Here is a 15,226-nt window from a genome sequence, read left to right as displayed (position 1 = left end):
TTCTAGAGGGCGGCGAAGCATGAGAAGAAGACGAACGAGGAGAAGGAGAAGGGGACGGCTTGGACCTCTTGATCGGCAGTCGGGAATCCTTCCGACGTCGACACGGATCTGTCTCCTTCTGGGCAATAAACGGCCAAGCCAACTGCATGCGCTGCATGCTTCTAGCAGAAGATTCCTCCTCAGGAGAAGGGCTGATCCTGTGAGAAGATGAGGGGCGAGGGGACGCCTTCTTCCTTCTCGCAGGGGAAGCAACAGCTCTCTCCCTGGAGCGACTGGGGCGCTCAAAAGCGTCATCGTCCGATGACGTCCTGGTCCTCTTCTGCGGTGGGAGGGCGTCAAAACTCTCCGGAGAAGAGCGAAGAGCGTCACGAGAAAAGGGACGTGAAGCGTCCCCTTCTCTGAAGCTTCTCTTCAAAGGGCGAGAGTCCTTCCGAGAGCTCCAACCCTGATGCGGGGAGGAAGCTTCGGGGGACAAGAAGCAATCCTTAAGGATTCGTACACGAGCACGATCTTTGGCAGCCTGGGAAGCGTCAACAGGTCCTGCCAAAGGGACGCCAGATCGGTGGGGGGTCCGCGTAACCCTCTTGCGGCTTTCGACTTGCCCACTCCCTGAGTCCTGGGAGTCCGGCAGAGGTCCAGGCCTAGAGGCATTATACGGCCAATCTGACGCCCCCTCCACAACACTAGGGGCACAAACACTATCACTGCACTTTGAAGAGCGAGCATTTTAGCTTCCAGGTTACGAATGGAAGACATAATTACAGACAGGGCATCCCCTTCCGCAGACACAACCTCGGGGCCCGAGGGCAATACCACAGGGTTAGGAATAGCAACGTCTACTCACTGATACACTCCTGGAGGAACACCTCCTGATCCTATCACGCTCTAACTTCCGCACATAGGAATCATAAGTCTTCCAACTAGCATCAGGCAAAGTCTCACACTCCTTGCATCGATCATTAAACAAACAAACATGCCCCCTACACCTCGAGCATACAGTGTGAGGATCTACCGAATTATTATTATTATTATTAAAATAGTTTAACCAGACCACTGAGCTGACCATCAGCTCTCATAGGGCTGGCCCGAAGGATTAGGATGGAATGACAAGTCTAGGCTAGAAGCCTAGCACTGGGACCTAATAGGTCACTTGTCAATGATGATAAACGAAAATGAAAATGAAATTAAAAGCTGTAAAAGGCATACGCTTTCATACTGGAACACACTCACACAATAAATACATTTAAACTCATGCTTCCATACATACTCACTAAAAAGGTATATTAAAATTTAAAATAAATTAAGTAAAATCATAAAATTTACTTGTTTTAAAATTCATTATACTGATTGATTGTTTTTTCTTATATTTTTCCAATTAATTTGCAGCTTCTCATGAACATTAAAATGGGTGCTATTGAGAACGTTGAAAGATTCTGACAAAATTTCTTCTATCGGTCTATTTCAAAATTTGATAGTCGCTGCACGTTATATTTTGGACATTCACACAGTATATGCTTAACTGTTATCAGCACATTGCAATCTGGGCATTTGGGAAGAGGCCACATGGACTGTTCATTAAGTGTCCATGTGTCAAACGAGTATGGCCTATTCAAGACGTGTCAGAATTACTTGTGCTTGTCTCTCTCTTTGATATGACGAATTCCATTTTCCAACACTGGATTTTATCTGTTTTAATTTATTATTTTCAGGTTCTTCGTTCCATATATTTTGCCATTTTTTTACAATGACTGTTTTTATATATTTTGTATAGTCACTGATAGGGATGTCTACATTTGTTCTTGTCATGTGGACCGCTTCTTTAGCTGCTTTATCAGCCTCTTCATTTCCCTTAATCCCTACATGGGCAGGGATCCAACATATTTCAATATTTTTTCCCTTATTATACAATTTATGGATTGAGAACTTTATATGTTGTACAATATTATTTTTGGGATTATAGCTTTGAATAGCTTCTATAGCACTTCTGGAGTCGCTATAAATTACAAAAATTATTATATGAGACTTCTCTAATTATTTTTATGGCCGATACTATTGCACATAACTCAGCTGTAAATACAGAGGCTTTGTCTGGGAAGGAGAACTGATACGTTTTGTTTTGGGATACCGCAGCATATCCCACTCCGTATTGTGATTTAGATCCGTCAGTGTATATTGCGTAATGGGACCTTTTCGGATTATATGCTCTACTGCATGTTGTCTTTGGTATTCTGGAGTATAAGAATTATTTTTTGATAAATATTTCAAGTGTGTACAAATTCTCATTTTATTCATTGTCCAAGGAGGAGGCAATTTTAACATTACAGGCAATTGTATATACATATTTAGTGACTCAAACAATCTTCTAGCCCTAATTGGGAAAGAAGGTGGATGATTGTTTATAAACACATCTCTTAATCCAAATAATTTTTTGGTTGGAGAATCATTTGTCTGAATTCTCAGAGCACTCTTCATCGTTACTAGCTCTCTATGGAGAGACAGAGGTAGTTCACCACATTCAACTTGTAAAGAAGATGTTGGTGATGATCGAAAAGCTCCTGAACATATTCTAAGACCCTCATTATGAATTGGGTCTACCGTTTTCAGCGTTAAATGATGCCGAGCCATATATTTCACTTCCATAATCAACGATAGACAGCACTGTTGCTTTATACAATAAAGTAAGGGTATGCCTATCGGCTCCCCAAGTAGTGTTCAACAGTTTTTAATTAGGTTTAATGCTCTTTTACATTTTGATTTCATGTATGTTATGTGGGCTTTCCAGTTCATGTGAGCATCAAATACTAATCCTAAAAATTTTGCTGTTTGGCCAATTGGTATACTATGGTTTCTGATTTTTAAGTCTATTTCTTCTCCTTTTTCCATTTTTTGTTTTTATAAAACATGATTGCTTGGGTTTTATCTATGGAAAATTTAAAGCCTACAGATAAAGCCCATTCATCTATTTTACTATGCTTTTATTAATGATTCGTTCTGCATGTTTTATTCGAGATGCTGAATAATATATGGCAAAATCATCCATATACAAGTTACTTTTAATACCAGTAGGTAAATTTTACTGATATCATTAATTGCTAACGTAAACAGTGTGCCACTAAGGACGCTTCCCTGTGGAACACCATTTTCTAGAGGAAATGTTCTAGACAGAACATCATCAATTCTCACCTGAAAACTGCGATTTGTCAAAAGTTTTGTATAAACCTAGGTAAATGTCCACAGATGTTGTTGTTTTGTAAAGTTTTTAATATAGCATACCTCCATGTAGTGTCATATGCTTTTTCAATGTCAAAAAGACAGCTACAGTAATTTGTTTTCGTTCAAAACCTCTGCGTATATGGTCTTCTAAGTTACAGAGAGAATCTAATGTAGACCTGTTACACTGTGACCCAAACTGAGTGGGAGTTAAAATTTTATTTTCTCAGATGTGCCATGTTAGTCGAGCATTTACCATTTTCTCTAGTAATTTGCACATACAACTTGTTAAAGAAATTGGTCTGTAATTGCTTACATTACTGGGATCTTTTCCAGGTTTGGGGATTGGAATAATTATAGCTTTACGCCATTCATCAGGAAATAAATTTCTAAGCCATAAGTGGTTATAAAACTCTAACAAGTATGTCTTTGCCAAAGGTGCTAAATGGCATATCATTTCAAAACAAATATTGTCACCTCAGGGGCAGATTTATTGCTGTTCAACAGAGCAAATTCTAGCTCTTCCATACTAAATTTCCTATTATAATATATATCTTCTACTGTTTCAAAATTTATTGTTATTAATTCTATATTATTTTTCTTTGTGCAGAAAATGCTCATCTAAATTTTTGTTGCTACTTACTTTTTGCTAAATTTTCACCTATTACATTACTAATTTCTTTAGGATCAAGTATTTTTTTTCCCATCTTTTATTATGGCATGTCTAGGTGGTTTAACATGGGTACCATTTATTTTCCTGAATTTTTCCCATATTTTTGTATGGGAGTATTTTTAGAGAGCTCTGATACATATTTTTTCCATGAAATGATTCTTCCTTGTATTACTTCTCTTTTAAACTTTGCAGATATTTTATTATACAGAGGTTTTAATGTATCAATTTCTAATAATAATATAGTCAGTTTTTGTAAGGTTCCTTCTAATATTGGTAACGTTTTTGTTTAATTTACTGAATTTTCTATTCAAATTGTTTAGTCGTCTTCCAATTTGGTGTTTTATTTTATTAATTCTGTTAGTTTTTCAGACCACCATGGGACTTTGTGTTTTGTCGGATGAGATTTGGATTTTGGTATTGCTTTATCAGCAGCATTTGTAATGAAATCAACAAGAAATTCATTAGTTTCATTATGGTCTTTCAAATATTCAAATGGTGGGATATTCCTGGTGTGGAATTCATATTGTTCCCAATCTGCTTTATAAATGTTATATCGAGGGGCATGTTTGGTGGGGTTATTTTGTAATAAAGAAATTAATATGGGGAAATGATCACTTGTATGCAAGTCATCTACTGTATTCCAGTCCAATCTGTCTACTATGTCTGCTGTACATAGAGTTAGGTCAATTGAGGAATATGTTCCATGTGTTTTAGAAAAATATGTGCTGATTTCGTCATCATTTATACAGCACATGTCATATGAATCTATGAATTCCTCTATTTTAATTCCTGCCTATTTGATTCTGTACAATTACAGTCCCACATTGGGTTGTGGGCATTAAAATCACCTACTATTAACGTTGGTTCCTTAGTATTATTAAGTAATTCTTTGATTTTGTCAACGTCATAATTTTTATTAGGTTGATTGTACAAATTATGAATTACATAATTATCGTTTTTTTATTCGTATTCTAATACTGACGTTTGCAGATCAGTAAATTTTACAGGTACTTTGTCATAACATACTTTGTTATGTACATATATAGCAGTACCTAAATTTCCCTCTTCCTCTCTTGATGCAGATGCTAAGGTATATTTACCTATCGTTAATATTGTTTTGTTGACATGTTGCAAACATAATATCATTGGTTCATATTCTTTTAATAACCGTTGTATTTCTCCTAGGTGTAATCTGGTCTGTAGACCATTTACGTTCCATTGTATAATATAACTATTGAAAATATTTTTATAGCGGTCAGGTTTTACTCTCTTTTTTGTATTATCAATTTGGAATTTTTCTAACAATTTACTCACGACATTCATCTGTTTTTCCTTATAATAGACTAAGTGCTCAATGCACATGCACCCTTTTCATGGTTACTCAAATCTGTGGTTTCTTTTTTCTATATTTCATAAAAATTTCTTATAATGTTTGTTAAACCATCTTTTGTTATGCTTTTGTTGTTATTGCATAATTCAATGAAACAATCATTACATCCACAAGTATTATCATGTGTATTTCTCTTTTCATTTGCTCTTGTTCCAATTATTGGAGAAGGAGTAATCTCTTCTCCCTTGACATAATCATTATCATCTATGGTATGATTCTCTTTCACTTTCTTCAGTGTTCTCGACATTTGCCTTCATAGGTTCTATTATTATTTTAGGAGATAAAGGTATATTCTTAGCTTGTTTTTGTTTTTGTTCCTTTTTCATCTCCTTTATCTTTGGTTTAACTGATGTTTCTCTAATAATAGTTGGTTTCTTCGTTTTGGGTGGTGTTCTCTCCAAAGGCCTTTTTTATCTTTAATTTCCTGTCTATCTCTACCCTCTTCTGTCACTTTAGTAGCAGCATCCTCCTGTGTTTCTATCTGCATTAATATTTCAAATGAATTGGACAAAATATTATCCATCTCATTTGTACCTGTTTCTTTATTTTTTACAATTTTATTTTTTATTTCTAAATTATTTTTTCTTGAGATTTACTTTTCTGTGCTCTGTTATTTCTATCTGTTTCCACTTTTGCTTCATTTTTTGCTCTTGTTATTGAGGAATATGAATGTTTCTTAGATGGATCTTGCATTCCTCTCACTTTTAATTCCAATTTAGCCTCTCTGATAGACATCCCTGTTCGTTCTTGCAACATTTTCAACTCTGTATTGTATATGTAGTACACACACTCCTTGGACCTTGCATGATGATCCTGTCCACAGTTTACACATTTGGGTTCACTACATTTCCATTGTGTGGCATGTTCTATTAGATCCACAATAAGCACATACAGGTTCATTATGACAGTTTTTTTTGTGTGTCCATACATACTACAATTTTGACATTGTAGCGGTTTGGGAACATAAGGTCTCAATTCTCTATTTTGACCTAAAATTTTTATTTTTTGAGGTAACTCTTGACCTCAAATTTTATTTTTGCAATTCTTAATGCTTTATTATTTTGTTTACTTGGTATTATATATACCTCACAGTCTTGGATTTTGGTATATCTCATTTTAAGAGAGTCCAACAGTATATTTTGTCAACTGGTTCGTCATTATTTTCAGGAAGTACAATAGTACCTGAATGCTGTTCATAGTGTCATGCTTTTTACTTTTACATTTATATTGTCAACACTTTTTATTGACAGATAGTCCTCAGACTGATTTTTTGTTGTGGCTTCTATAAGCCACTTTCATTTTTATCTTGTCTAAAACGACATTTCTGTCGTTGAGTGTCTTTTTTAATAAGAAGTTTTCTAACTTTTAGGGCTGATATTTGCTGTTCTGTTTCTATGGTTAGAAACCTTGACCAACTTCCATTCCCAAAGAGGGAGTCAAAGTGAGTCAAGGTTGGGTCAAGACGATATTTACTTTTTTTTTTGTTTGTTGTGTACTGGAGCATAAGGTTCCAGTGTGATTATATTTGGATTCTTTATTGTTTTTTCCAAAGAAAGGTTGTTACAAGAGGTTCCATCGGTCGTCATCTGTGCCGGTCACTACCATCAAAGGGCCCAGGGGTACTTAAATCTTTATTTTCACTTTGCATAAAGATTTGAGGGAGGAAAAAAAAAAAAAAAAAAAAACCTGAAAACCTTAAAAGATATCATCAGCCTTTCATGGAGTTCATTCCTCCACTAATGGCACAAGTGAGAACCGACTCCCAAATGTCCATGCATCCCTACCCTACCCCAAAGGGGATGGCACAACATGATTAGAGTGGCTCAAGTGTAAGCCAACCCGCTTGATAGGACTGAGAGCATTACTAGAATACAATCATCCCCACCCTAATCACATTATGGGCAAACCGGACAGAATGCCGAGAGTCCTATTCCCAGAACTAGACCCCTGGAATCCGTGGTCCAGTCCGTAGAATAGTTCCGCCTGAAAAACTCAGGTCCGAACATTATCGGGCAGTTGATGGTCCTGCCACAGTTCTCACTATTTAGCTTCGGATATAAACCCAATCCCAGCTATGATACCTTTTCCTATTTACCAGGTCCAAGAAATTTGTATCAAAAAGTGAAAAATATCCACGCCATTTAAATCGAAAGGTTTGTAGGTGATCCGTCAGGGCCGGGCTCTTATTCTTAAAGAACGAAGAAGAAAAAGCCAGGGCCCAAACCCTCACCACGTGAAGTGAACCTACTTCAGGGGATCTACAAAGGTATGCAAAACTTTCGGTTTTCTCACCTTACAGTCTTGCACACAACAAACTCTATAACTAGCAGAACTAGATTCAGACATCTTAATCCAAGTAAAAACAAAGCAAAATCCAAAACAGTCCACAATAGCGTATGCCTAGCCACAAGTCCAAGTCAAAAAAACCAAAAGTCAAACAAATACTTAAGTGACAACCAAGTTTACGAAATCCAAACACGGAGGTACTGAAAACAGGTGTTTACAGTTGGACCGCGACAGAGAAAATCTGAATAGAAAAAAATGGAATGGTTCCTGATACCGAAGACCTTCTCCCAGCGGTGGGAATGGGTACTAACCACCTGATCTCCCACTGCGTGTGTCGAAGTTTTGAAATTCTGTCGGACTATCAGAGAATACAGCTATATATATATCTGACAGGTAAGTCTCGTGAACAAACTTTATTTTTATTATAAAAATGTCATTTTTATATATGTAACTTACCCAGTAATTACTTAGCTGATTCCACACTGAAAGGAGGAGGGGAATCATGGACAAAATCTTACTTTAAAATCAATAAGATAATTAGTTGTTCCTTACCTGATGAGAGAGCTGAGCAGGTAGATACTGCCTCTGGTGGCGCTCATCTCACCTGTAGCGAGGTGGCAGCATGGCCAGAAGCGCCTCTGATAATTGGGACACAAGAGAGCTAAAAGGAGTACTCCAATTGCTGACGAAGTATAAGGTTAAGCTTTATAACGAAGGTGTACCCAAAGGGAAAAGTTTTAGTTATAAATAGTTGCCCCTGCCCTGGGCACAGTACCACAACAGCAATAAAAAACAGAACAACTAAGTCACCTATACCATAATTAAACAGTGATTCAAAATAAAAACAAGACCACTACCCATGACATAATTAACTAGTGGGCACTCCAGGTACATCGTACCCTCCTAGGCTCCCCAAGAACTTGACACCATTTTCAACGCTCGCTTATGAGCCGGGGGAACATCTTCATCCATCGGAGCACCAGACTTTTTTAATGGCTCAAAACATTAGCAAAGCGTCGACTGTGCTTTTGAGCCCCATTAGAGTCCAAGTCACTGGAAGATAATTAATGCACGTCCAAGCAGATGCCTTTCCAACGGCGATCCTCCGAGTCCTGGGATTAGCAGACAATAGGCTCGGATGAGGCAGCGACTACTCGTGGGCAAACCCCACTGACATCCCTTGGACTGCTAGTTTGCTTCCTCCCAGGTGAGCAAGGGGAGTTTAGCAGGGACCTTGGTCTAGGAGCATTGGTGGGATGAGTAGTAGCCCCCTCCACTAACACTGCACCTGACACTGTACTAGCACTGTTAAATCTGTCCATGAGGACACGCATTCAGTTCCCAATCTGGGAAATGGTGTTCACTAATAAATCAAATTTCTTATCAACATGTGCTTCTAGGCTGGCAATGGCGTTGGGATCAGAGGAACGAGAGCTGGGGATCAGAGTTACACGGAAAGTCGGAGGACTTGAGATAGGGGAAAAAGCGGTCACAGGTGTTGCAGGTACAGGTAAATCAGCCCCATCAACCCCCGGAGACAAAATCTGACAAGTGGAAGCCTTCGCTTCAGCCCTAGCAGTAGCTTTCCTAAGTCTGTAAAGCTGTAACTTTTCTAAATATGCAGTCAGTCTTCCACTTCCCCTTATCCCAGTCTTTACATTTGTCACAGCAAAGTTCAGGAGAGCAAACTTGGTCCCTACACAAACTACAAACAGTGTGATTGTCATATCTGGCCTGAAGTCAACCTATTCTTACAGCCTTTACTACAGTACCTGACGCTAGGAAGGCTAGAATCTGACATGATTAGTCCAATCAAAAATAGTCAAAATCAGGAAAGTCACAAAAAAGAGTCTTGAATTAGCTAAGCTAATTAACAGTAGCATGTTACCAAAATGAACAGAGTACTTCACCAAATGAAGAACAACAGCAACCATCCGGTGAAAAAAAAAAAAATTCAGAGCTGCCAATGACCAAGTGTTCAGTCACTGACCAGCAGAAACAAATTGAGCTCTTTAGTTGTGTTGTACCTATCCTTCCCCGAAAGTGGGCGGGGCAGTATAACTACACCCAAACCAAAAGAGCACTACCGCAAATTTTGAATTTTGAGATGCCGTGTAAAGTAGCTATGTCATTATCTGGTAAGTTACGTATATAAAAACCTTTTACTTCAAAAATCTTGACAAGATCTTTGACAAGGAGGTTTAGTTCCGTCGAAGCACCAAAGGGAGGAAAGTCCAACCAAACCCCCAACTCCCTGAGAGACTTCTTGGAGGACGAAGAAAACGCCAGAGGTGGGAGCTTCCTTCAACATGCTCATAAATTTGGGACACAAAAGTCCCTGTCTGCAAAGGACTCCAAGACACTAATTGTTGCTAAAAAGGGAGCAACATCGGCTCGCCTTGAACTCTAGGCGAAGGTGGAACAAACTGAAGAGAGCCAAAATGCTTGCGAGCGGTCTGTATGGCGCTCAGAGGTGGGAGTCTGACACTGAAGAATTAGCGACTGGTGATTGGGGACTGGAGCCGGCCACTTGAAAGCTGGAGTCAGGCATTCAATCGGAGACTGGCACTCAAGAGAGAACAACAGAGTGTTCTTAGCAAAGACGGGCGCCAAGTACTAAAAGGGAACTGGCGCCAGACACTAGTAGGCTAGTGCCGGGTGCACGAGAGCAGGTGATGGATGATCTGTAGGCTGGTGTTGCGTATTGAGGAGAGCCGAACACCAGGGAACTGGTGTTGGGTGTTCGGGAACAGGCACCGAGAGAATGGGAACTGGCATCAGACACTAGTAGGATGGTGCCAGGCACTCTGGAAGAAGTCAATTGACAAGTGATGATAACAGTACACATCCCTCAAGATGCCTTTCCGGTGGCTGTCTAACAATACACATCCATCAAGAAGCCTTTCCAGTGGTTGTCTGCCAATATCTGGGAATGTACTACAGGTTCGACTGAGGGGGCCAATTACCTGGGAGCAAACCCCCTCGGACTCCCTTGGACCACCAGTATGTCTCCTCCCAGGTTTAGGGGAGTATGGCAGGGACTTTAGGTCTAAGAGATCCAACGGGCCAAATATCCACCTCCTCCACTACACATCCATCAAGACCCCTTTTCAGTGGCTGTCTGTCGATACATGGGAATGCGTAACAGATTCAACCAAGGGGGCAACTACCTGGGGGACTTCCCACCAGCCTCCATTGGATTTTCAGTATGCCTCCTCCCAGGTTTAGGGGTCTGACAGTGACTTAGGTCTAGGAGAACCGGTGGGCCGGATAATCACCTCCTCCACTGCACCACACTTCACTGTTACAAGGTTTATTTTCTGTTGACCTAGACACAAGACTGGCAATGGCTTGGGAAAGAAGCGAGGGAGTCAGGCGTGGGAGCAAGTGGATAAAAAGTAAGAGGGCTACTAGCAGGACAGAAAAAATGGATGTGGGGAGAGTTGGCACCAGGCGTTCAGGCGCTGGTGCCTGGTGCATGAGAGCAGGAGTTGGGTGCTCTGTAACTGGTGCCAGGTGAGCTGGTGCTGGGAGCACACGAGAACACCTTCTCTCCTAAAGCTCATCCACCAAAACATTAGGCACAAAATCTCTCCTTACTATATTCCTGCCCTTACACTTTTTCATTTCTCTGCAAAGGACAAATGTGAAAAGAAAATGATTAATCCTGATTTCAACTTCGCTACAGTAATGAAAAAATTACGAACTTGAATCAGATCTCAATAATAACAAAATGATAAAAAACTGATCTGAAAGCTATAAGCTTGAAGGCTACTTGAAATCAGCAACAATACTTCACCAAATTCTGGTTATACAACCAGCAAATAATGAACAAAGCTGCTGCAGACACCTGATATTTACATTGGGCATGGCAGAAACAGAATGAGGTTGTCTGCTAAGTCGTTCCTGGTGTTCCCGTTAGTGGGTGGGACGAGTCATCTACACTAACCAATTGAACTGCTACCGCATATTTTGAATTTAAGCTGCCTATCTAAGAATAATTTTAAAGTAACCTGTATTTATCTGGTTATATGTGGAATCTGAAGGATTGTTAACTGATAGTTAATATGCATGTAGGAAGCAGTTAGGTACTTGCAATGCTCTTTTAGATTTTACATGCCATTTGCAAGAGAACCTTGGTAAGGGTTTTGAATGTAGAACTTCAAAAAGATTTTAGTGCTGCTTTCGATTCAATATATCACAAGGTACTTACAGTATTTATACACTTCAGAACCTTGGAGTGGGTGGATATTTTTTAAGTTTACTTCAAGATTTCCTTACAGGTAGGCAGCAGCAACTTGCCGTTGATGGGATCTTCAGCAAACCTAGACCTATTGCGTCTGGAGTTCCACAGAGCAGTGTTCTTGGTCCACTGTTATTTTTAGTATTGGCCTATACACATGATATGGTTGTTGGCCTGGAAAGCACATTGTTCAGTATGCCAACAATGTAACACTTGTGGGCATAGTAAAGCCTCCACTTATGAGAAATGGAGCTCCCCTTACTCTCAGTCATGACATGGACTGGATTAGTGAATAGTATAATTGGTGGGGTATGAGGCTAAACTCCAATAAAATGAAAACACTATTGATAAGTAGATCTCATACAGATTTTCCACCCCATCTTCCCCTTCAGGTGGATGGGACTCCGCTAAATGAATCTGAAGCTTTAACTATTCTTGGTGTAACTTCTGACTTGCATCTTACTTTTGAGGAACATCTAATGAAAGTATCAGTAAATGCTGCACAAAAGTTAGGTACTGTATATAAGGCCTCACATATTTATAACAGTGATAGAATCAGTGCAACCTGTTTTAGGCCATCTGACCTTCTTTTACTAGAATACTGTTCTTCAGTATGGATGTCAGCCTCTTCCAGCTATTTATCTCATTTAGATAGAGTGGTTCATGGGGGTAGGTTCCTATTTCCTAATACTAGCAGTTAGGACTTGAACCATCTATGGATGGTCTTGTGTTTGTCAGTTTTTCATGCATATTTTACAGAAATCTTTCACATTCACAATTGATCCCTGATCCTCTTTTCATGAACAGCAGCACCAATATGCAGTAAATGTGCCTTGTTCAAAGTTCTCAGTTCCAGATGTCTTTTATTCCTCACTCTGTTGGACCGTGGAACAGACCCCCTGAGGAAGTCATGCAACTGAAACCTAAAAAATTTAAGCGAAGATGCAATGCACTGCTACCTTAATAAAATTCTCCTTGCATTTTTACTTGTTTATTTATTATTTTTGCTAATTTCTTTTTTTTTTAATGTGTGATCTCTTCTTACTGTATTCCCCTTCTGCCTGTTACTTCTTTCTTATGAACACCATATTCATTGGAAGCCTGAATTTCAAGTCAAAGGCCCCTGTGGGCTTGTTCCAAACAAACAGGGTTCATCTTCTGAATAAAATTAATAATAATATACTGAGCCTTTTATACAGAAGTATTCTCAGCATGGGCTGGAAACGGCAGTTGAAAGTCGGTTAACTGGAGCCAGGCAGTGAGGTGGAGGGGGGGGGAGGATCACTAATTGCCTGCTCTGGGTCTACAGCCAATATCTTTTTCTTTTGACACTAGGAACTATATACATAGTTGAGGTGGGATTAAATACATATACTTAGGCTTTTTTTACCTAAGAAAAATATAAATTATCTTCAAAATTTAGCATATGCTCCTATGGGAATACAAACAGTCAAACTACTTAATAATTCATTCCTTAGGTGAAAGGTTCTGTTTCATTAAATAAGATGGGCACTAGCCTATTCTGAACAAATCGGTGCATGAGGATATAAATCTCTGCCACATCCCACACAGTCTGTGCCTAAGATTTTCAAAAGACTTGAAAGATGGTTCACCTTGAAAGATGGTCAATCACCACCTGAAAATTACAGCTTCCCAGTCAAGTGTATGTGCAGGGAAGGACTGGCATGCAATGCAAGAGGCTGATAAGGGCCGGTACCTGAGTTTGGTTCATAAAGTTGAACCACAAACTTGGATAGTGTCAGATTTTTCTACCTTTCCTGCTTCCATGGATGGATAATAACCAAGTGCTCCACTTAACCAGTCCCCTGCTGCCCTCCCCTTACTAAAGAATGGATAAAAAAGAAAACACCAGACATGGCTTAGTCTTCTGACAAGTCTACCTAGGGGTAGCACGAACACACAATAACAGGTTTTCAATATAACTCTTGGATGCATCGGATTCATAATTACGTTCTATGCCCAACCTAAGAGTGGGTGAGACTACCTACAATACGGTGGACTAAGCCCCTAGCCTATTTAGACATCGTCGGCTATATATTTACGAAATGACATGTAATTTAAGACTAAATTCCTTTTATTTATAACGAATATAATTACCTCTAGTATGCTAAAATACTTAAATACCTGTGATCAAAGCAACTTTTCCGGCAAATTTCGCAGGGTAGCTCATTTCGGCAGACATAAGCATATGGAGTCGGCAACAGCTAAAGGCAACAATAACAATCAGCTGTTAGGGTCTTTGGGAACTTGGACACTCTTCTTCTTAGAGTTGATGTTGGATTGGCTGGATGTTCGAGTGATAGAAAAATCAAGTAGCGAAAAATTATTGACTAGATTGTAGCCTACGGTGCACAACTAGAAGGGAAAATTTTCCACAGAAAATTCTATACCTACTTGTTTTATCATTTTCACTCAAAATTTATAGCATTAAGAGTATGACAGCACTCTTGGAACCTTATTTTAGCCACGATATTTGTAAATGTTATTCACGTTCTGTCAGGGAAGTCTCCTGCATTTCCTCTTCAGTGATGACGTTTATAATAAGGACATGTACTACCATAGTATTTCTGGTTTCTTGATATTAACTATAAAAATGCTCTAGATATCAGATACCGAACAAATATTACTTAATTTCAAACTAAATATAGCTTAGATTCTTAAGAATTCACAGCTAAATTGTTCTAAACTCGTGACTTGATCGCAGTGGATTCAACAAGTCCTGGAAATACAACCTAAATCTGTCCAATTGTCACCATTAGGAATTTAGGATCGATATGGGTCGTTCAACTTTAAATAATGCTCCGTTTATTTTCGAAATAATTTTTAGAAAGGTTTAAATAAGGACACCATTTGCATTCGCACTCGGTAAAAGAAATTTCAGGGGAAAATAGCCAAGGAACAAAAATTTATATCCACAAAATAATGCATAGAGCGGAATAACAATGAGCAACCATGAACCTCAACGTTGCAGTGAAACTCCATCTTGATACTTAACTCATACAACTAGCCTAATACGAATTATGAGTTTGATCGTCTACAAGCAATGCTCAACTTTTTTTCACCTGCCATTACCATTGTACGTTGCACATATTCATATTACCCTTTTGTTGAGTTACATTGGCAATGATGTTATGTACAGTTTTAAGACGTTGTAAAGATCCGCAACCCCAGAGTACCCATGTAAAGATTGGCTATCCTCAGAATGAACTTGTTAACATCAGCCACCCCCCAGTACTGAACACGGCGAAGGGACATTCCATTTGGCCGACAACAAACAGATGCACCACCAGTATCAGAATGAGCTTGTTAACATCAGCCACCCCAAATATTAGCTTGTTAAGATAAACAACCCTCAGGTACTCTGGGGTTGCTCTTCTTTACAACGTCCCAGTTTTAATTACCA

At 39.1% G+C, this 15,226-nt stretch overlaps 1 protein-coding gene across 1 annotated transcript in view; it reads right to left on the bottom strand.

Moving 5' to 3' along the window:
* LOC136834940 (3-oxoacyl-[acyl-carrier-protein] reductase FabG-like) overlaps positions 1–14,103 on the bottom strand; it is a 106,302-nt gene extending 92,199 nt beyond the window's left edge. Inside the window, exon 1 of the mRNA XM_067097796.1 lies at positions 13,948–14,103. Coding sequence (XP_066953897.1) covers positions 13,948–14,011 — 64 coding nt within the window. The 5' untranslated portion in view covers positions 14,012–14,103. The remainder of the gene's footprint in view (positions 1–13,947) is intronic.
* Between the last annotated feature and the right edge of the window lie 1,123 nt (positions 14,104–15,226).

The sequence above is a fragment of the Macrobrachium rosenbergii genome, chromosome 4, assembly GCF_040412425.1.
Source record: "Macrobrachium rosenbergii isolate ZJJX-2024 chromosome 4, ASM4041242v1, whole genome shotgun sequence".
Taxonomy (NCBI): Eukaryota; Metazoa; Arthropoda; class Malacostraca; order Decapoda; family Palaemonidae; genus Macrobrachium; species Macrobrachium rosenbergii.
This window is presented reverse-complemented; position numbering and strand designations above follow the sequence as displayed.